This window comes from Mycteria americana, chromosome 2 (genome assembly GCF_035582795.1).
Source record: "Mycteria americana isolate JAX WOST 10 ecotype Jacksonville Zoo and Gardens chromosome 2, USCA_MyAme_1.0, whole genome shotgun sequence".
Lineage (NCBI taxonomy): Eukaryota > Metazoa > Chordata > Aves > Ciconiiformes > Ciconiidae > Mycteria > Mycteria americana.
In genome coordinates, this window is record NC_134366.1 from 137,215,959 (window position 1) to 137,238,905 (window position 22,947).

A 22,947-nucleotide genomic window follows, 5' to 3' on the forward strand; every position below is an offset into this window, starting at 1 on the left:
AGACATGGGCATAGCAGCAAAAGGCCATGAAGATGATTAAGGTTCTAGAGCATCTCTCCTCTGAGGAAAGGCTGAGAAAGCTGGGACTGTTCAGCCTGGAGAAGAGAAGGCTCAGGGGGATCTCATCAATGTATATAAATATGGGATAGGAAGGAACGAAGAGGACAGAGCCAGACTTTTCAGTGGTGCCCAGTGAAGGGCACAAACTGAAACACAGGAGGTTCCCTCTGAACATCAGGAAACACTTTTTCACTGTGAGGGTGACCAAGCACTAGCACAGGTTGCCCAGGGAGGTTGTGGAGTCTCTCTCCTTGGAGTTACTCAAAAGCTGTCTGGACATGGTCCTGGGCAACCAGCTCTAGGGGGCCCTGTGTCAGTGGGTACGTTGGACCAGATGCCCTCCAGAGGTCCCTTCCCACCTCGACCATCCTGTGATTCTATCAATTAAGCATATGAATAACTCACTGAAGTAAATAAAACTTTATACGTGTTATGTGCTTGCTGTATTGGAACATAAAAGTGCATCAGCTGGTCAGTGACAAAATATATTGCTTCCAATGAAACCAAGATTAGGATTTTTATTTCTCTTTTAGGAAAAATGACACAAAATGTTACGAGCAAGCATGTTCCACTTTGACCTTTGTTAGAAATGCAGACAAGGTATAAAGAGTCCCATCCTTCCAACCTCAAATTTCCTATATCCTTCTCTCTGAGGACATGAAAGATCATAAGATGTCCTTATTTCTGTGGTGGAATCCAAACTGAGCATGCCCTGGAGCTGCTTGTTCTGGGAAATGTTTCTGTAAAAAAAGTATGTTAATATTCTGAAAGTTAATTTTGGACTTAGTTTGCTCTCCCTCATGGCTGTAGATTTTGCAGGTGTCTAAGGCTGTCTGTTAGCAATTTGATTTAAAGGCAGAAAAAGCTATGAGAAGTTTCAGAGAGAGTCTTTATTCATTAGGATTTGAAATAGGATTCTCATCTGGTGGCACAGAGCACTAAACAATCATCTGTGTACTCTCCAGCATGGCAGTAATTTGGCTGAGTACAAAAAGTCCTTGTCTTCAAAAAAGCTTTTGGAAATACCTGTGTAAAGTCATTGATGGCTATATTTCTTACAGTTCCAGATTGGAACATTGAAGTGAAACTTACTTCTAAGGACATAAAACACCTTAAGAGCCTCCCTTGCGCAAGCACTACCATGCATTTTGTATAGAGCTAGTTCTGCGTATATGGATTCTGTATGTGGGGTGTGTCATATAATGAATAAGACAAATATCCTGAGAAAATACTCACGCTTCTAATTGTAAAACATTAAATTCAAGCCTAGCGCTATCTGACAAACTTTTTCAGGGTTGGGTTTCAAACTTTTTATTCAGTCAGACTTTTTCCTGAGTATCTCTTGCCTTCCTCTTTTGTGGCTAGACAGCTATATAAAATGGAATCAACACAGTTGCTTCAGTGTAGTTGTTTTAATATGTAAAACATGTTGAAACAACTTTTTCCACTGAATTTAAATTTGTTTTGGTTTTTATGTTTTCAAAGGTAGCAAATACAAGGTTTTCAAAAACATAGGGCAGAGCAAATAGTGCTTTAATTTCAATAAACTTGTAGAGAGCTGTACTGAAATGTCTTTGTCTGAAAAATAAAGCTAGAATCCATTAAGTCTGACGTTATCAGCCTGGTTTCTTAAGGACATGGTGCTTATCCATTCTTGCTGTCTCTGCCTGCGTATACCGCCTAGTAACTTTTAAACCCGTCAAGCCAACTCTGGCTAAAACTGGCAGAGAGGACAGGCATGGCATGGTAGTAAATTCTACTATTTTTTACAAAATTCAACAACTGGTTAGGAAAAAAGATTCCTAGCCTAGCGTCCTCATTTGAGGGAGGGGCTGAAGTGTGACCTGAACAGTTACCTGCTCATCTGGTGGATGGGCATTAGCCTGCCTCCATCGGAAATCCGACAGCCTTCATTCAGCCACAGCCTGGTAGGCAGAAGGGAGAGCTGGAGCAGCGTGGAGGGCCTGTTCCAGACATGGGGATGGGAACTCCAGCTATGACCCGCTAAGCTTTTAGTTACAGTCAGCAGGCAGTAAGGTACTACAGGAGACAGGGCATCATTATTTTTGCTGCTCGTGAATAATAATTCTGGTCAATACATAGTTTCCTCAGTTTTGTCCACATATCAAACTTATTCTGAAATAGGTGTATGGCAGCATAACTCTACGTGTTTATATTTCTATCCTGGAAGTGGTTAGGTGAGACAGGTACCTGGAAGAATTAGTTATGTAAAGCCCTAACCCTGCACGCAGTGCTTCAAGTTCTTGGACTTCTGTTGCATGACAACTACGTGACAACACCTCTTGATTCTTGATTTTATTTGAGCAGGATCTCATGCATGCATGACTAACAAATTATGTGTTCAAAGCTAAGCTGCTTCTCCTTCCCTGTGCTGGAGAAGCACTGGACTGGAGTTCTGTCCCTGCAGTGCCACCTTTTCACTGACCACACACAATTCGTGTCTCGTGCTACTGCGGTTTCACTGGTTATACCTTATCACTTCTTCCGTGATTAGATTAACACTTTTGCTTATACTGACTACTGATACCAACAGAACTGTGCAAGCCTAAACAAAACCGGAGCTAAGACAGAAAACCACTAACATGATTAAAATGAGATAGATAACAGGCTGGCTGTTACAAAAGTTCCTAAAATTATTTCTGCAAATACAACTAAAATCAAGTTAAAATATGTCCAATACCAGACAAGGCCTGAAGCCCAATATGGATAATTATTATTAGTACAAAACTGTTGTCATCATTAATATTATTGGCAGATGCCAAAAAGTGAAATAGCCTTTCTGCATCTCCCAGCATTAAAATCTGTTAGAGCCTGGAAGTAAAAGTTATTAGAAAACTCTCTGTTAGGACAAACATTTTATCTTTATAATGTTCATACTGTTTTTTTATAAACATTGTATCTTACCTCCAGCAGAGACTACAATGTTGATTGGGGAAGTGCAAGATTCTGTCTCCAAAGATGAGCGGTAAGAAGTAATTCAAAACACACTTTTACAATTTTCACCATAGAGAACATAACAACTTTCCAAATACTGTAATGAAGTTTGACAGATGAACCAAGAAGAGAAAGTAAAAATTATTATATGCTGGTATTACTGAGAAACAGTCAGAAGATGTACTGGTATCTCAGCATTATTTTGTCAAACACTGTATAGAGAGCAAACCTGAGTATTCACACAGTCATTCTTCTTTGTTCTTAAATAGCTGTAAGATGTTATTTACACATTATTTGTCCCTGGCTGATGTTTTACATAAATATTTCTGTTAAACCATTTTTGCCACTTTCAGAATTTTACTTAGTTGTCATAAGAAGAATTTTTAAAGTGGAAAAGGAAGATGTTCCACAAAAACTTGGCATAATGAGCAGCTAGTCTGGAGTTTGTATCATCATATAGAATACATACATCTTGTTTAAGTTGGAAGAATATCTGCCATTTTAGTACCTCTAGGTTTCTCCAGTTATCTCTCTAGCTTTGTGGAACTCAGACAGAAAATGCCTCCCTTAGAAACAGATTAAAAATATAAGCTTAATTCTAATTTAGATGATACAGTAAGTGAATGCAACTTGTCTTCAGCTGGATAAGAAAGTTCAGATGGTTATAATTACTAAAGACTCCATGCCATTAGATGCAGGCACATAAATTAATTTCCTTTTATAATAAAGTAATGCCACTGCAGTTATATACAAGCCCTAAGGTACTCAGGTCTAAAACAAACAGAAATTCACACAGGAAATGATGGACAAATTTCATAGGAGTTGAATGCATGTTTCAATTGAAGAGTTCCTAAACCAATATATTTATAATCCCCTCAAAGGGCTTAGGCATTTCCTATCTGTGATGATCTAAACAGACAAACTATGCAAAACAGAGTAAATGTTCTTTGCTAACAACATTATTAAGAATTGTTATTTAAGGTGGTAATGTCTGACAAACTGGAGATGTAGTGATGACCTTCCTAAAATGGTGCATAAAAATGGTAATACTTACATATCCTTTTTCATCTGTATTTTTAAAAGGCTAATGATCAATCTTATTACTTCATAGAGGAAAACAGACAGTACCTCTGGCAAAAATGCCTTGCTAAAGTTTATGCACTCCTGGTTTGTGAAAAGTCAGGAAGAAAACCCAATTCTCCTGAGATGCAGTCCTCTGACCTATCCACTGGACCATGCTACTTCCCAGAATACTGTAGTTTTCAGAAAGCCCTGTATGAAGCAATTTTTCATAATTAAAAACAAACCAAACGTCACAGCAAATATTTCATATGTTAGAAGTTTCATCTGAGGGTCAAAATTAACTTTCCTAAATTACATATTTCCTTGTGGATATTATTCCTAGGCTCTGAAAAGTAAAACTACAGCTCATAAAAAATACACCCCGAGGAACAAGATACTTCATTAATTCCTTAAAGGTTTAGCATAATTGTTTTTAACTCCAGAAAAATCCTTCAACTAACTGGAGACTCTCTGATGTCAGTTCTTCAAGACTTGACACAAGAAAAAAATTCTACATGCATGCAATTAATCTTATGTATTATCACCCCATATTTTAATCATTTTCACCTCTTGGGGACTTGCACCCTTAAAATGGTGCTAGCTCAACTCTATAGTATTTAAATTTTGTCTGGTTTTGTACTTTTGAAAGTATTTCTTTTTATCAATTTATCTTAACTTAGTTTATAGTATGATATAGAAAATTTTTATATTGGGATTTCAATAAATACTTTAAATACTGTGTATAAACATATTATGTTAATTATATGTTAGTAGCATAATGAGAGTCCAATTCTGATCTGGACTTTGTGGGGCACAGCAATAAAAACAGATAAAATAAATAGTATGTTTATCAAAGAGAAAGTAATATACCAAGCTTATTTTAAAACACTGACCTAAAATAAAAAAATCTCCAAAATTTAGCAAAGGGGAGAAAATAAGATAATTAATGTTTAATCATATTTAGTATAATTTTTAACCTTATAAACAAAATAGTAACATGTCAGCAATTAGTACTACATCTTGGATTCTTGCATTTTTAATAATCAACATTAAATAATCAACTGGCCTTACAGTTCATAATAAATGGAGGAGTACTATAGGAACACTGTATGCCTTGGGGCAACGTACTACGCTGTGCAGGAGTGATCCACTACCCAAGTTCATGGCAACCTCATACCTTCTAAAGCTACTATATTTGCAGGAATAGCCTGCTGCACTGCAGTTTCATGAAACAGTAGACAGGTTAAGGTAAAAACAAAATATCCAAAACCAGATGCAGTTGAAGCTTTATAAAGGCGCAAGTGATAGAGATGCAAGAAAGTTATGCTTCATTTACTAAACAGCAAGTTTAAAAGAGCTCATTCTATTTAATCTGAGCTCATGTGCACAAACTGCCACTGAAGGCAAGGAAAACAAGAGTCCCTTGTAAAATAGGGTCTGAACAGAGACATTGTGGGGTGAGGGAAGTTTTCCAGGGAATATCAAAGATAGACGGTGAACAGAGCTGTTGTAGCCAGCTCACAGCTGCCTGTTATTCCAGTACTAGAATCAAAGATAATTTATGAGAAGCTCAAGGAATATTTCTTCTGGCCTGGTGTGAATGTGAGGTAAGGGACGACTGAAGAACTTGTGATGCTGCTCAAAAGCAAAAGATTAAGATTAGCCTTTTTATTAGCTTTTTCTAAAGCAAAAATATTTCTTGACTTCAGTGAGGTTGTTCATACAAAGATTGCAAGAGTAAAGGTTACAGACTTCGTAACAAAATCCAGATACTGGTGGCTAACGGTGGCAGAGAGAGTTTTTGGGACCAAAACGTTTTCTAAAATTTGGCTTTCTTCAGAGATTATCGAGATTATTGAGATTATCGCTTAATGTATCGAGATTATTGAGATTATCGCTTAATGTATCGAGAAAATAATCTGTATCGAGATTATTGCTTAAATCTCCCAATTAGGGCTAGTCATTCAGAAAGGCTCAGTCTCCGGTAGACATCTAATGTAAGAGACCTAGGGAAACACTTAACATCTAGTAACTCCCATTTTCCCTCTGAGTAAGTGCTGAGTTTTTGAGAATCTGGGTGCTTAGTGGTACAAATGGGGGCTGCTAGATGCAGAATTATTTAGAAAAAAAAAGGCCCTAATGGCCTGATCACCTAATTTAGCTTTTTACAGTGGTGTTAAACACTATCCACAAACATCGCTAGAGTAAATGCAACCAGAGTGAAGATGTTACACTTTACAGATTAGTTGAGAATATATCTACTGAGTAGGTAATCTAATTGTTTATGTGGGACTTAAAAAAAAAAATCACTACCTTAAGTGTCTTGGCTACATATAAAATCTGAGAAATAGAAGTATTTCTGCTTTATACAACCAGATAGCCCAGATATACCATATACATATAAATTTGAAATGTTTATATTGCCATTAGTTACTTTTAAAATAATCCAGGAATACAACTTTGCAAGTTTCTGAAGTGCTTATTTTCAGTTATATATATATATGTGGCAGTCAGATACAGTGCAGGCATATGCAAGATAAACGAGTAATTGTGCATGCATGAGTCCTATATCTGCACCTCATCACTCATGCACTAGGCCTGAAACCATCTCCTTCTCCAGTGTACAGCCTTTAGAGAGCAAAACGTTCTTCCCTAGTCAGTGCAATTCAATGTTTGTCCTCCAATGTGTTTATTTTCAAAAGTTTGTCCTATAGTTGAGTTATTACTCTCTGTGCAGTATTCTGGATATTCAGAATACAAAACAATGGCTAGACATTGTACTGAATTATAAAGACAACCCAAGCTTGAATTTTGTTATAGACAGCACAATATTTTGCATTTGACTTTACTGTCCAAAAGCCTGGCAGTACATTATAAAATATAGTCAGTATCATTGGGGTAAACTCCTCTCTGAAATGGGCATGTCAATCAGATGAAACCCCGAAGAGTTAAAGATAACTAAATATCTCAAAAGTTTTCAGCTGGTAACTTGGCTCTTCTGGGTAGTGACATACCACGCTGATGGTGAGGAACTCCAAAAGGATCTCACAAAACTGAGTGAGCAAAAATGTGGCAGAGGAGCTTCGATGTAGATAAATGCGTCTTGGGAAAATCTGAACCACGCCTACACAATACTTTCCAGAGTTGTACCTACCAATTTGGCTGTCCCAGTAATCACAGAATAAATCTGAAAGGCAAACTGGTACTCTGATCGGGAATTACAGCTTAGTCTTTGGTATTTGAGTGTTACAAATATGCATGTATTTCTTTGGCTTTTGTTGAGATTAGAATGTATAAATTGTTTAAAAATCTAATTTGCATACATGAGAAAGGTGAGCATAGAGGGCAACTTGAAAAAAAGAAAAAAGAACAACAGGACAGGGAAAAAGTTGAAACACAATTCAGCATTTTCAGCATTCCGTAACTTTAATATCTGTTGGCAAATACTTCAGATGAAGAAATTAACTGTGGTCATTGAATTAGATTTTTATTTATTAAAATGTCAAAGGCACTCAGAACTTTTCTATGCCTGCTTGTCTCAAAAATCCAGATAAAGAGAACCTATTTGCATGTGCTTTAGTATGTACTGAATTACTTTAGCTGTCAAAATAATTACCTGCTATGTGGCACTCACTTGCGTAAACTAATTTCTAAACAAAAAGTGGGTGCAAACAGGGAAGAACAAATTCACGTATTTGTTGATATACAACATGTATTGTTCTCAAGAATACCTTTATTCCTAATATTTTTAAAGTCTCAAAACTATTTGGTACAATTAAGGCATACTTTCTTATGCCTTAATGATTCTCCATTGTTTAGGATACACTTGTGTGTGTGTACATATTGGATGACTCCTTTGTGGTAATCATCTTCAATGCATGGAATTCTGATATCTGTTAAGGCAGAATTTGGAATAATGCTAGCATTACAAATGGTTGATCAAAGGCAAGGGCATTGCTATTTTGGTTCCTGAACACTGCAGCAAAGATCCTATACAGGCCACAGGTATAGCCACACTACATGTATGATTTTAAATTGAGTTATAACACTATATGCTCAGCAAGTAACACCACACATAACTCCATGGACAATTGTTCACATCAGCATTCAAGCATCAGCATTCATATTCCTATTGTTTATAAAACAACTTGGTATTTTAAAGCCAACTGTGACTAAAAACATCCAGTCTGAACCTACCTGCATGAAATTTCAGCTCATTGCTATCACAAATGAGGACAGTTTAAATACGCTAAATAGACTAATATGAGATTAAACTATTATTTTATATTTCAGGTGGATACAAGATGTCAAAAACTTTTGGATCATGTTATGCAAAGAGAATTCTACAAAGTAGCAACATAGGTTGTATTTCCTTATTGGTATTTATCTCACAAAAGCAGTGTACTTCTTTGTGTAAACATGTACTGAGTGGGACAATGGCTGTGTGCTAAAATTTAAAGTCTCACAAACACCTGTGGAAGAAGATAAGTAGGAAAAGTTACTGGCCAGGTACACTTGCTGGGTCTTCCCTGAACTTAAAAAGTACTGCTGTGGGCTTAGGTACTGTGCTTGCTTGCACAGAAGTCTATCGCTGCCTTTTCCAAGAAAATTAATAGCTTTGAATATTAAAATACCACAGCTTTCTTCTCCTGCCTCCCCACCACCACTGCCACGCTGGAAGAAGCGTAAAATTGTTCTCCTATCAAACTGCACATCTGATAATTATCTCAACTTTACTAGCTATGAGTAAATACATTTTTCCTATACTGTTGGATGCTGCTGCTTTAAAACTCTTGATGAATTTCTGCTTCAGGGTATCTGCATTTCCCTGCTGAATGATAAGTTTCCATTGTATAACTTGCATCTTAGCTTCTAATACATTGGAATCCATTTGGATGAAAAGCCCCAAATGAGTAATAGCTATTAAAATTTCCAGACCAAAACAAAAACAAAACCCACATCAAGGCAGAGTTAAGGTTGAAAAGGAGTATCAGTTACTTAAGATATAAAGTGTAATGGCATATTGTATAAAGCATGTTATAAATTATCTCAAAAGTAAACATTCCAAAAACCCCAGGAAACCCAGGATTAAGTATAAAAACTTAAAAGAAATCCAAACATCTTGAATTATTGAAATGCAGTATGAAAGCCTCCAAAAGAAACTTAGATCAGCCCTGCAGCAGCACCATGTTCTAAGCTAGCAGTTATGATTAATGCATTTTAGTATCTGTGGCCCTAAATTAGCCTAATGCATATTTCAGAGATAATAATTTTTCATTTTGTTCCTTTGCATGCAACAAGTGACTATGACAAGCAATAGAAGGTGAGCAGGAGAAAAATAATAGTATATAACTGTATTATTAGTTTCACTGTGGAACTGGTTGTTACTTGACTGCTTAGAAATATAAAATGTCCATCATAAGTGTGAAGCTACAAGCAAAATATTGTTGTATCATGCATAAATGTTTCATCAGTGTGCGAAGAAACCATTTCTGGCTGGCAGTAAAAATAAATCAGGAAAGGCTCCATTACATTTAATAACTTGTTAAAAGATGAGCAAATGGGATTTCAATTCTTAAACACAGAAATGAAAATCTGAGAAACAAACTTCTTATATGGCATAGGTTACCTATCTAATCTAACTGAGTGGACAGAACTTTTCTACGGAACAATAAGAAAAAGAGTAAGAGGAGATGAATGTTTGCCAAAAAAATTCAAGCCCCAAAACACTCACTCATTTTCAAAATTGTTTTATTGCAGTTGGATAATAGAGATAAATACCTAAGAGCAAAATCCAGTAAGTCACATTTATTTTTCTTTCGGAACAATTCTGCAAACTGGTTGTGTTTTATGATAAAGAACAAAAAGCTGCACTACATTTCAGAACATTTTGTTCTTTAAAACTGGTCACACAGGTGGGAAATATTAAAGTACTACAAATTAAATGAGTAATTTTCCACTCCAGCTTCATTTCCCAAATTGAACAAGTCCAAGGGAAAAAAACCCATGACTTTTTCTGCTTTGGAGATGCGTATCAGCTGGTGATGCACTTCAAGCTATATTAATTTGATTAAAAAGTTTATCCTTAATAACCTGAGACATCAATCCATGTATAGCTTCTATGGTGGTCTTGCAGCTGAAAAACAAGCATAAATTCAACGTTGGCCGAACACTGCACCAAACTGTCATTTTATTTGAAGATATTCAGCTGTTTTGGAAGTTCAGGGTGCCCATAACCCCATGAATCTTAACAACTGTCCAGAAAGGAAGAGTCATACACAGCAATTTAGCCATTGTTGCCAACAGCTTTTTGTTACTTAAAAAGCAAACTGACAAGCACTATACACACAAAGACCAATTTCAGAAAACTTCTTTGTCTGGCAATTTAGGACATCTTACATTAACAATAGCAAGTGAGCTGTGTGGTCATCTGAACCAAAGAACAACAACAAAATATCCCTGGGGGAATGGAGCTACCAGCTGTTATCAATACCTGAAGGCTCTCACTGTTCTCTACCTTATCTCCTTTGCCCAACCCCAGGCCAGTAGTGCACAGTAACCATAGCTCCTCTGAGAAACTTTACAGAGAACATTAAAGGAAGAGTTTATAGAGCTAATCAGTTATTAGTCAAAATATGTAACGTGCAAAACACCCAAACAGCTGAGAGGATTCCTACTGATCCAAGTTTCATCCAGTGTGCCTGGCTTAGGGGGGTGTAGTGTCAAACTAACAAATAAAAATGTCTCAGAACAGAATATACAAATGCAAAAGATGAATTAGCCCTGAAGGCATGGAGAATAGGGACAAATTACTACTAGACAGATAAAGGAATCCTAGGCAAAGGAAGCTGGCTTGGAGCACAGTTTGGCCAATGCATATGTACTCTTAGAAAACGGCTCGTAGAGATGTGTCTGTACAGTAACAGAAGATATATACCCAAGTGTAAGCACCTTTATGCTAATGTCTTACAGTATTGTTTTTCCTAAAACAGGTACACCCAATAATCCTTTAGCAAACTTTGCAACCTTATTTCTTGAAAGTAATTTAGGTGCCACTGAATCAACTGTCCTGGTGTCTGCACAAGTCTTCTACTGTCTTTTTTCTTAGCCAAGATTATTAGTTGAAGAAAAACATGCATCTGTAAAAGTGTTACAATCCATTTTGGGAACTACAGTAGCCTCTGTTACACAGGAAAGCAGAATTGATGACAACAACAATCCCTTCCAGTCTTACAATTTATAAACTACTGATGATGACTAAATAAAAACAGAAATGAAAAATATCTAGAAACGCTGCAAGAAATAATATAGTAGGATGATCAGAGGAGCAGTTATTTCTTAGAACAACTGTAAGCATGTGAGAGTAACGTGAAAATAAAATGCAGTCACTATTATGGGACACCAAACAGGGATGAAAATCAAAGCAAACTTGTCAGCAACTCCATCCTTCTCATGTCTTTAAAGCATTGCTATTGTAACTGTTTCACTACAGGAACTGGGAGGTATCACCTAACCTGGCTGTTGTGAGTTAGCAACAGCCTTAACTCCATTGCAAATGTATTCTAAAATGTATATTTTAAGAATTTGCCAAATACAATGTTCTTGAGCAGCCCAAGATACTGTATGACTTGTTGGATACTATTACCCTTTGTTAAAGATTTTACTTGGAAAAATGGTGACTATAAAACCTTCCTCATTTGTGGAAAAAGGACGTATTAATTAAGAAATATGAAAAAAAGGGGGGTTCTTAATTTTTAAGTGAGTGAAAGTACTACACAAGTGTAAACTAAACTTACTGGACTGTTAACGCTAGTTCTTAAAATCATGTTCTATATAATAATTTTATTTACTGTTAGTTTAAACCTGATTAACCACATAAAATGTTCTATTTTCTAGCAATGCTACCATTTTGCATTTGACAGAAATGCAAAATGGTAGCATTTCTGTCTTTTTTGGTTTTCCGTATACTGATGGAATTTAACAGGGATTTTTTGTTTAATAAACTATAAACTAGAGTTGAATTTATTCCAGAAACAAAGATTGAAAAGCCACTGTAGGTTTAATAAAGGCAAGATGTTCTTAAACTTTCAAAAATAACTAGGGACATTTGGAGTCTCTCATTCCTATCTATAATCTAATAATTCTTATCTATAATCTTGGTAGGTTACAATTTAATTGGTAGGTTACAATTGAAAGCACGATAGAAGTTTAAAACAAAATAACACTTTTTACAGGGAAGAACACAAGTATGCGTTATCTTACCTGTCTCTTGTTGCTTTTGCAAGTTTGTCTTCTGATTTCTTATCATGAGTCTCTAAACCCAGCATGAAGCTGCCCCTTCCAAGCTGAGCTTCTGACTGTTCTAATTTTTCAGACAAATCAAAGACTTGGCCAGTGGTGTAGTCAGCATTCTTAGGAAAAAGAGGCAACAAACATTTTGAATTCTAAGCTATAAATTCAAGCATTTATACACAAAATAAACAAAATCTGAAAAGAGCCTTTAAGACTGTAGTACTGCACATTTTAACCTATATCTGCAGTTGACGTGATACAGAACATGAGTGGCACACAAGTGGTGACTGAGAGAACAGAAGCTGAATGTCTGACAAATGCTCTATACCTAAAGCCTGAAATGGTCACTCTTTATTACTTTCCGCCCATGCTCTAAGTTACGAAAGAGTAAGTAAAACTCAGTTGGTTTTGACCAAGAGAAAAGGTATAAAATTGGCTTTTGCAGAAGGAAGGTTTTGATGCTGAGCTGTTACATTGAAGGTCTACCTGCAGTATTTCTGTTGCAACCTTGTTTTAACAGTTCCATTGGAACTGTTTACTTATTCAATACCATTATTTTAAGGCATACTATTCATTACAGTGCTGTAAGGAGATACAAGGTTAAAAGGTATTTAAACCAAAATCTAACTGTATAGAGAACTCAGTAAAATTAGAAGTAAGTTATTCCCACCTTCTACTTTTAAAGAGCAGATATAAGGAACATTTTGGTATTTATCATTAGGAAAACCTTCCTTTCTTGTTTAATCTGACAAATAGATTCTTAATGTGGGATCTATATCTATCAGTGTCCCATTAAGCATTTAGAGGGTCTGGCTTTCAGCACTGATGAATTAATATATGCACGATAGCACACCATAGTACTTACAGTAAGCAAACTAGAAGAACTGAGAGTGTTCACCCAGTACTTGTTCCACAAAAGCTCAAGCAATTTACGATCCAAAGATGATTTAAAGTATGAGACTTCTAAAGCATAATACCTTTAAAAACAAACATGCAAACAAAATAAGCTTCGATCTAAATATGTCTTGTTTGGCTGCGACCAAAGAGTAAAAAAGTACCCAAAGTACATGCATCTCAAAAAAGCCTTATCAATGGCAAATACCTTCAAAAATTCAAAGCAGTGAACAATAAAAAAGCTACCCCAGTTCCATTTCTAACTCTAACGATCTTCTGTATGTATTCCATATATAGCTTTAATACAGGTATACATAATCCCCACACATACTGCTGTGTTCTATTTAATGACATTGCAAGGTTTTTTTTAATTATTCTCTTAATAACTTCTTGTGCCATGCAATGATGCCCTGTTCCATGCCTGGAGTCTTCAATACTATAATAATTGTTACTTACAGATGAGTGCAGTTTTTCATATATCACCTCTAACTCAATTAGGAACGTTTGATAGTAGTAAATGTTACAAACAGGCAAACAATCTTACGTTCTACCACACCTATTTTGAAAGCCAGGCTTTAGTGGTGCTACAGAATTCACAAGAGATGATAAAGTAGATAGAAAGCTGAGCTATGCAAAGTCATTAGTGCAGGTGAATTACAGCAACATTAAAGAGCTATATTAAACTTTATTTTGATCAGGAAATTCTTGAGCAGGTTATCAATAATCCTATTATCGCCTGGTTTCTCTGGAAAGTGATTTTGCTTGGCATTTCTGTAAGAAATTCCACCTGAGATACAGTGCTTCAAAATCTACGAACACACCACACTTTAATATTTCTGTGATAGAACAAATACCCTTATTTCACATATGCTAAGAAAAGTGAGGTACTAAGTTCTTCAAAGAGATGTGTGGCAGATTCAAAATCAGAAATCCAAGTTGTTTGAGGAATAGCGTCATAAACTTACTTAAAAAGATTAAATGGAAGCAGTTTCACGTTGGGCATTGAACACCAATTAAAGGAGAGAAGTTTGACTAAGATTATCCAGACTGCTACTATGAAGCAACTAGTAGTCACTGGCATTCCAAACAGACAGGATCATCAAGGGTCTAGAGAAGAAGTCTTACGAGGAGCGGCTGAGGGAACTGGGGTTGTTTAGCCTGGAGAAAAGGAGGCTCAGGGGAGACCTTATCGCTCTCTACAGGTACCTGAAAGGAGGTTGTAGCGAGGTGGGTGTCAGTCTCTTCTCCCAAGTAACAAGCCATAGGACAAGAGGAAACGGCCTCAAGTTGCGCCAGGGGAGGTTTAGATTGGATATTAGGAAAAATTTCTTCACCGGAAGGGTTGTCAAGATTTGGAAGAGGCTGCTCAGGGAAGTGGTTGAGTATTTAAAAGACGTGTAGATGTGGTGCTTAGGGACATGGTTTAGGGGTGGACTTGGCAGTGCCAGGTTAACGGTTGGACTTGATGATCTTAAGGGTCTTTTCCAACCTAAATGATTCTATGGTTCTATGATCATGACTCAAGTTCTCTAAACTTTTAATTCTTAGTCAGATTGCCCATACTACTGAGAGGACACCAACGCTCTAGTCTTTTGCTTTATCAGTAATTCAGTAACGTGACTAATATTATATATTAATTTAATAATAATATCAATATATAATATATGGCACAATATAATATTAATCTAAGAATACAATAATATTATATTAATATAACATTAATTTAATATAATACTATATTAATATATAATATAATACAATATTAATTTAATTCCATTCCCTCTCTTTGCCTAACTGCTGTTTCCTTCTAGGAAAGACTGGAAAATATTTTCTTGGTTCAGATGGAAAGAAATGGCTTGTACAAGAAGCCAACTTCCTGAGACGTCGATTATAACGATAACTATTAAGCACTTCCAACTTCAAAAAACCCCCACCAAATTAACCACCTCTAAAATGGAAAGGATAAAACGTATCCTCCTTTCATGCTTAAAAGCATGGGTTTATGGCCAATGCCAGATTTATAAGGACTACTCTGAAATGACAGGAACATTACAGCTCTACAAAGATTTCTGTGTAGCTACTGTTCTGGATTTTTCCTCAAATTGGATAGGAAGACCAATTCCATTGTTTTAATTTCTTCACCTCTTCAGGGTCAGATTCTGCATGCAACTATAAATGCACTGAACAACAGATATCCATGCACCAAAACGTGAAAAAAAAAATGTAACAGCCTACAGGATATACTGGTGTCAATGAGATCTTCAAGTTCTCTGTACACAGATGCTTAAGCTGTAGTGCTAGTCAAATATCTGAAGGTAGAATTGAAACCAGGGCATTATTGAAAGAAGCGGTCCCACCTTTCCTCAGCTCTTCCTCAGCTCCACAGTTCTTTGCAAACACTGTGTCTCCAAAATCTGTCTCTACTCTCCACCACACCTTAGCTTAACCAGCAAGAACATGTGTGCTCCCACAAGTTGGACCACATCAGGGGACTGATGACCTGGCAAAACAAATGCCTTGCCACATAAGTAAATGTAGGTATGAAGTGAGGAACATGTGGCTGGGGATAGAATAGTTAAAGAAAGAATGGTTAAAACTTAACTACTTTTTTAATTCGTGGAAAGTAAACTAGCAGGAGAGAAAAAGCAGTAATTCTTCCTGTTGCTGATGTTATCCTTGAAGTAGCTCCACTTTCCAATCCTACCAAAGACAGGAACGATCTTAACATCCCCAGTGACGTAGGATAAAGAGATGCACAGCACTTGCCACTACTCAGAAGAGCAGGCAGATTACAGTCTCCCTAGCCCTGCTGCTAAATCTACACCTGACCCTTTCCTCCTGACCCTAAGAAAGCACCACTAGTTAAAGGTGTTCAGGAATCAACTGCTAAATCTTTTAACCAGGTTCATCTTCATCTTTGTAACACTTCTCCCTTAAAATATCTCCTGATATGACAATAACACTTTTTCACAAAGCCAACAGCGCTAAAGCAACAAAGAACTTCAAGATTTGAAAACACTCCAAGAAATGTACTTCTCTGTACTGAATCACTAACCTAAACACAAAAATTGAGAACTTGTGCTAGAGTTAGTAGTTTTTATGTTACTTACTGTTTACAATGTACACCAAAGTCTTCTATTTTATTAAGCGGAATAGTCTGGTATTCAGAGGGACCTTCATCTGGAGGTTTATAGCCCTAAAAATTCAACAAAGGGCAAAGATGACACAGTAATTTTGGGACTTCTTTAAATGCCTAAACTTTTTTAAAGCACTTCAAAAAAATCCTATTTTATGCAATTCTAGTTTATTTTTCCTAGGGAAAATGAAATTTCCCCAGCAGCCTGAAATTTGGAATTTTCTTGGATCTCAGATTTACATTTGGCTTTACTAGCAGTCATTACATTTGCAGGTCTATCAAAAAGCATGTTGGAAGCAAACTAGTGGTCATAGTTGAGATTTTTCAAACAAGTAAGATGGCAAGCTATGATTAAATAATTTATTAGATCAAAGAAAAGAGCAAGCTTCTTCTAAGATAATTATTTCCCTACCTATCCTCGGAAGTTATTTCAATCCTCTTTTGAGGGAAGATAGGAGGCATGAAAAGAGGGAAGAAACATCCATGCCTTGGATATGCCTTAGGGATACCTAAAACTTCAGTTACTTATTTATCCAAGATGGTGCCCCTCACAGCTACTGACTAGGCAAGAACTGCCCGCAGACCACTGTGAGGACTCCCTAAAAATACTCTTCTAATGTGCATTTTCTATATACCATTTGTTTTTCAGGTGCAGGACTCCTCTCCCTCCTCAGAATTCTGAAAGTATTTATGAAGTGGTTTTGCCTACAGAAGTGAATAATTGTCCTGAATCACAAACTGTTCTAAGAAGATCTCTGATATATTTGTCAAAACAAAAATAATGCCTGAATGCAACTGGGAACCTCTCACAAACATTTTTGTTAACTACAGTTTTATTGGATGTCAGCCTGAAGTTCTTGATGAGTCAATAATAACTGGAAATTTGAAGGATATACCTGAACTTTATTAGATTGAAATTAAATAGCACAGTTATATCTCTGCCAGAAGCATAAACAAAAGACTGCATTTAGAGGTCTAGATCTCCAATATTTACGGAATTTCCTAGCTTTTAGCATAACCTTTCCACATTGTTTAATTAATTCGGTTTTTTGCACATTATTTTGTGAAGATTCATAATATTTATTTGAAAGATAAGTAGGTAGTTTTGAATCTTGCTTTTCTAAAGTGAAAAAGCAGATTACAACATATAAAACATGCTATTAACATTTGGTTTTAGGTCTAAAAAATTATAGAAAAGAATTAACATAAATCTATTTTGACAAATGCTACCTATAACTACATCCATTAAAAAATGGCTATATTGAGCTATATAATTTTAGGACAGCTCCACTATTGAGACAGTCTATTTGATTTAACACTGCCAAAAATCTATGAAAAACAAACTAGAAGTCAACCTTTGTAAATGTAATCAATATCCAAAGACACACAATAACCAGTGTATCAGCACGTCTTTCTTTTAGAATGAACAATGACATACAGTACAGCACAGCAGATCGAACTGTCAGATGATCAAACTGCAGTAATCTTTAGAACCAATCTATTACTCATTTAAAGACAGTTTAGTGATGACACACTAAATAATTTCAACTATTTACCTTAGGATATGTCCTAAATGCTCCAAGATTTACTTTTCCTGCAGATATTGTTCTTGTTGGATCAATCTGTAGAAATACAGGTAATGCTTGTTGTATGCATTTTATAAATTATTACAGACATAAATTACCTTTACAGTAATTGTATTTCAGAAATGTAATTAGTGCAAATTGTATTAGTTTTGTCATAAACAGTACTTTTTCAGTTGGCAGCCGTTGGTATGAGAGTCTAAAAAGATGGGAATATCAACAGCCTTCTATGGACCATTTTTTCAAACTCATTTTCCTTATTTCCCAAATGCTTTAAAGAAATTGCACTTAAGAGAAATCAATAAGCCATAATAATAAAAAAAAAAAATCTGCATTTTAATCTTATAACCACTAGAGGTAAGAAATAGTATTATGTGATCTGCTGTATTTTGGTGGAAAATACAGGAAACTAATGAAGGAATCTCCTTGCTAACATATTTACTAATGCCATGTTTAATTTTAAAAGTAATTAAAAAAAGAAAAAAAAAAGAAAGAAAAAAGAAAAAAACAGTCCCAAGGAAAGTGTTCTGAATCTGTGAAATTATGTCATAAGATAGGAGACCTCAAATGGTAGAAATACCTCTTAAGGGTGATTTATCCTTTTCTAATGTAATTCTTCCATCAGAGTTATATTCCTTCTTTCTGACTAATTTCAGTCTTTTTTCCTTTATTTCCTTCAATAGCAATGGTTATACAAGTAGTATCTAAAATAAGGTTTACTTTTGATTTCAAATGCAGTCTGAAGCCTGGAAGACCTTGAAGGGCCCAAAGAGTTTCTTCAGATTTTTTTCTTCAAAGATTTCCTAGTGTCTTCTACCTTGTACTATGCCATTAATTTATAAGACATTTTAGATGCAAAGTAACAGCACTCTGTGAACATGCTTTGCTCTATTTCAACAGAAGAAGCAACAAAGAGAACAAAAGAAACAGATTTTTCTATTGAGCAATCCATAGTCAACCTCCTGCACTAGAACTTTTTCTTGCAAAAGTACCAAGTAGAACTTTAAGTTAAGAGTAATGTACGGATTTGTACAGAGCTACCATACCTGGAACAATGCAGTGAAAATGGCCTCAGTAAGCAATACTACTAGTTTGACCAGTATGTGGCCAGCAAAGCAAAAGGAGTGATACCAATTTAAAATTTGCATCTAATACTTCCATCATGCAAAATACACACTACTAGAATGTTAACAGATAGAAATCTAAAAATTATTCCCCCCTCAACATAATTTGCTATGCAGTTTTATCAACTATCAGCCAGTACTTACAACCACTGCTACAAAGGGTTCTTGAAATTGCTGATTGAGCATCTGGGTACTGACGTCGATCCCAGAGAGCCAGCAGCCATAGCCAGGGTGACTGTGATACCAGCCAATTGCATTTTCTAGACGACCAACCTAACAGCAGTGAAGGAAAACAAACCCAGCGTTAATCTCCATTCCGAAAGTACCAGCTGCCCTCTACTGGGCCCTCCAGCATACTACAACACGGTGAAAGGATAAAGAATACACACGCAGCCCGCGATGTTAACTTACTAAGCTAAATACTAAACGCACACCTTATTTTGCTAAACTATTTTCTAGAAACCATACAATCTGTAGTATTAGCATTCTCTGTTAGAGCTATTACCACAGAACAAAGAACTTCAAGGAGCCAGGAGCTCCTTCTTCAATGACAGCTGAAGTACAGAACAGATTCCATATGTCGAGATGGTTAAGTAAGCTGGGACTCTTCAGCGTGGAAGAGAAATTTCTTAGGGTGGATATGACATAAGTATATATAATCTCATATAACGTATGGTATGCCAGTAGAGAATGAATGTTCATTATTTAGTACAGTAACACATCTCAGAGGCACATAGAGAAATTATTGCAATTTTAGAAAATAACTTCAGACAGGCATGTTTTCAAATACCAGAAGTGACAGAAATGATTGCCAGAGCATGCTGCGAAAGCCAAAAGATGAATTTTTGAGATTTTTAGGATCAGAAAAACCCAAAATAGGCGTTTCCAAATAATACCCCTGGCTATCTCTACAAATACTGGAAGAAAAACAAACAAAAAAAACCCAGGAGAAAAAAACAACAATTGCACCTAATTTTGTGATCCTCTCTCAGGAATTGCTTACTGATTGCTCCATACTGAGTTGAATAATTTTGGTACGACACTGTATGCCAGTTCTTAACTGAGAGTTGTGTGTCTGGATGCATCACCTGCTTGGTTTTGCCAAATACTGAATATGTCAGGAAGGTTAAATCAGAAAAATGTTAAGATGAGACAGAACACACAAACTGCCTACTTGTGACAGATGTGGTCACTGAATGGAACATTTATTTTATTTTTGAATTGGTGGATAATATTTATATTTTCTTTACATCTCCCATAATTGAGAAGGAGAGACCAACAAAACAGTAAAGAACATGTGTTATTTTCCAAAGCCACATAACACGTTGACTGTATTAACACCAGATCCTGCCCATGGAGAAGCAAATAACTGGAACATTGGCATCTGTAAAGTACTTATGCAGGGGAATATACCAACTTGCAATCTAATATTAAAAAGAGTTATTCCAGGAACAACTGCGTGCCAAAATCAAATGGAACAGCCAGTGTGCGAACTCTGCCAGAGCACCAGTAAAGCTGACTTACTATATTTGCACACAAGTTCAATTTCAAAATTGTGAAACCAATTACAGGCAAAACTGTACAATATAAACAACTAGAAAAAACATTTCCCATCATATGAGTACTCCTACATAAACCTGGACTGTTTTAAACATAAGATGAACTACCTGTATATAAAAAAATACTAATGTTATGCTATATGCTTACTATTTTGAAACCCATTATTTCTACCTAAGAACTGGATAGTATGAATATATCTTTAGGTAAAGACATCTTTTCAAGTAACCTACTTTTCTGCAACAACAGTATTAGCATCATGACATTAAGTTTCTGGACAAAAGGAACTAGACTAAATAAATTATTTCTAAATTTTCTCATAAACAGGGATGAATTCTTAAAAAAAGTCCTAGAATATACCTACTTCTGGATTATGTTTACTCTTTTCTGATGTTATGATCCAGCCTAATTCACACCTATTTAAATATCTCTAACTGTATATAAGCCTGTCAATATAAATACAACTCCAAAATAACCCAAATACTGCTCTGTTACCTCCAGTGAGTAAGGGGCCTCTAATTTTAGCTGATTTAAAATACTTCGAGGATTAACGAAAAATCAAAATGTAAACTGGGCCTCAAAACTATTTGAGCTTGGAGAGTTACAGTTATTTCAACGCTTATTCATAGTATAGGATTGCCCTGCACTGGAAGAAGCATGTCAGCAGGTGCTCTGATGTGCTGTGCTCATTTCTACATCAGCCACAGAGCAGATTCATATTTCTGTTAACCCCACGTGAGAATTTTACTGCATAGTCAGGCTTAATAAGACATGGATCTCTGAATACAGGGTGACAAAGAGGGGGAACAGACATCTGAGTCAGTTCATCTAAATTTCCAAACTATGAATATGAGTAATTAAGTTGCACTGAAACTTACTTATTCCTTCATTGGCATTTTCTTCACAAATGTATTTTCTTTATTTTTATGGAAAACAGCAGCATGGCTATGCAGTAAGACTTCAGAAAGCAAGAAGGTAAGAATAAATGTCATATTCCTGATCTACAAATAGTAAGTATCTCTGACATACATATGTTATGTTTAATTTTGCATAGTTTTTAGAAACATGTATTATATCAGTTGTTTTAGAAACACACTCCCTCCTTGTTCCATCTGCAAGCCACCAACTGCAGCCACAAAAACACTTCCTGAGTAACAAAAATAACTGATAAAGGAAAAGAGAATCCAGTACTTGATGACCTACTGTAAGACATGGAAATATATACGTGAAAATCTTTGAAGGGGTCTGTGTTCTTTGCTGCTGGCACAGTTCTCTTAGCCATGTTTGAGAATAAACAGGGCGACTGGACAGCCACTTTATCACTGTGGGAGAGGGGAGGCAGGGAAGCCTGCAAAGCCCAGAACATGTTCCTGCGCGATTAGCTTACAAGATCCGCAGCCACGCCATGGAGAGAGAGAAACACCCTCTGCCACGTCTCCTTACCTGCTTTGCGTTCTCAATGTACGCAGCCATGTACTCGTAGGCGGCCGCCTGAGCGTTGACGCGAGTCTCGGTGCCCTCCACCGGTAGGGCGAAGCTGTCCATGATGATCATGGTTTCCCCGTCCACCTTGCCCAGCATGAGCCCCATCACCTCCAGGTTGCCCCCTGACCTGGCGTGCATCACCATCTTCAGGAGTGCCAGCGCCGAGATCTTGCAGTACTTGAAGTAATGGTGGCTGCAACAGAGAGGCCGCGGAAGCCATCAGGGCCGGCCCCGCTGCCCGGCCCGCGCCTCAGGCCCTCGCCGCCCCACCCGCCTGTCCCTCCGGCCCCGCCGCCCGGCCCGGCCCCGCTCCCACTCACTCTTTGGTCCAGGGCTTGGCCGCCAGGATCTCCTGCTGCTGCTTGCGGTCGTATTTGTAGATCTCGTCGATGCTCTGCGCCTCCTGCATGTTGTTGGCCAACTCCCACGTCTTCTGCGCCATCCCGCTCCCGGAGGCGCCGCTCCCCGCCGCTGCCGCCATCGTCGCCCCCCGCACCGAGCCCGGCCCCGGCCCCGGCCCCGGCCCGCCTCACCGCCGCACCGGGCCGCCGCCGGAACCAAGCGAAGCGGGGGGGTTGCGGGGGCAGGTGGTACGGTCCGCGCAGGCCCGGGGAGGGCGGCGCTGCGCCCCCAGCGGGGGCGCTGGGTTCTGCGCCCCGGCCGGGTCAATAGAGCGGCTGTGACAGCCTGCGGGTCGCTCAGCGTGCTGGCGTTACAGCATGTTGCCGCCTGACAGACGCGTTCGGGGGCCGCAGCGCGTTCTCCCTCCTCGCCGCCGCCCGGCCGGCCAAGCGGTGTT

At 37.4% G+C, this 22,947-nt stretch overlaps 1 protein-coding gene and 1 long non-coding RNA gene across 3 annotated transcripts in view; one reads left to right on the plus strand and one right to left on the minus strand.

Annotated features, from left to right (window-relative positions):
- Positions 1–22,947, plus strand: part of LOC142406190 (uncharacterized) — a 213,550-nt gene that overhangs the window by 5,336 nt on the left and 185,267 nt on the right. The window lies entirely within an intron of this gene.
- COPS5 (COP9 signalosome subunit 5) lies at positions 9,812–22,818 on the minus strand. The gene is made up of 8 exons (XM_075494779.1): positions 22,469–22,818; positions 22,107–22,341; positions 19,251–19,379; positions 17,956–18,021; positions 16,374–16,459; positions 13,235–13,346; positions 12,340–12,488; positions 9,812–10,213 (listed from the first exon to the last, which is right to left on the minus strand). The coding sequence occupies exons 1-8, from the start codon at positions 22,627–22,629 to the stop codon at positions 10,129–10,131; spliced, it is 1,023 nt and encodes a 340-aa protein (XP_075350894.1). The 5' UTR covers positions 22,630–22,818; the 3' UTR covers positions 9,812–10,128.

Coding starts and splice junctions, on each gene's coding strand:
- COPS5 (XM_075494779.1), bottom strand. CDS start 22,629: ATGGCGGCAGCGGCGGGGAGCGGCGCCTCCGGGAGCGGGATGGCGCAG. Junction 13,347..16,373: donor TTTGGTGTACATTGTAAACA/GTAAGTAACATA, acceptor TTGTTTTTAAAG/GTATTATGCTTTAGAAGTCT. Junction 12,489..13,234: donor GTTCTTCTAGTTTGCTTACT/GTAAGTACTATG, acceptor CTTTTTCCTAAG/AATGCTGACTACACCACTGG.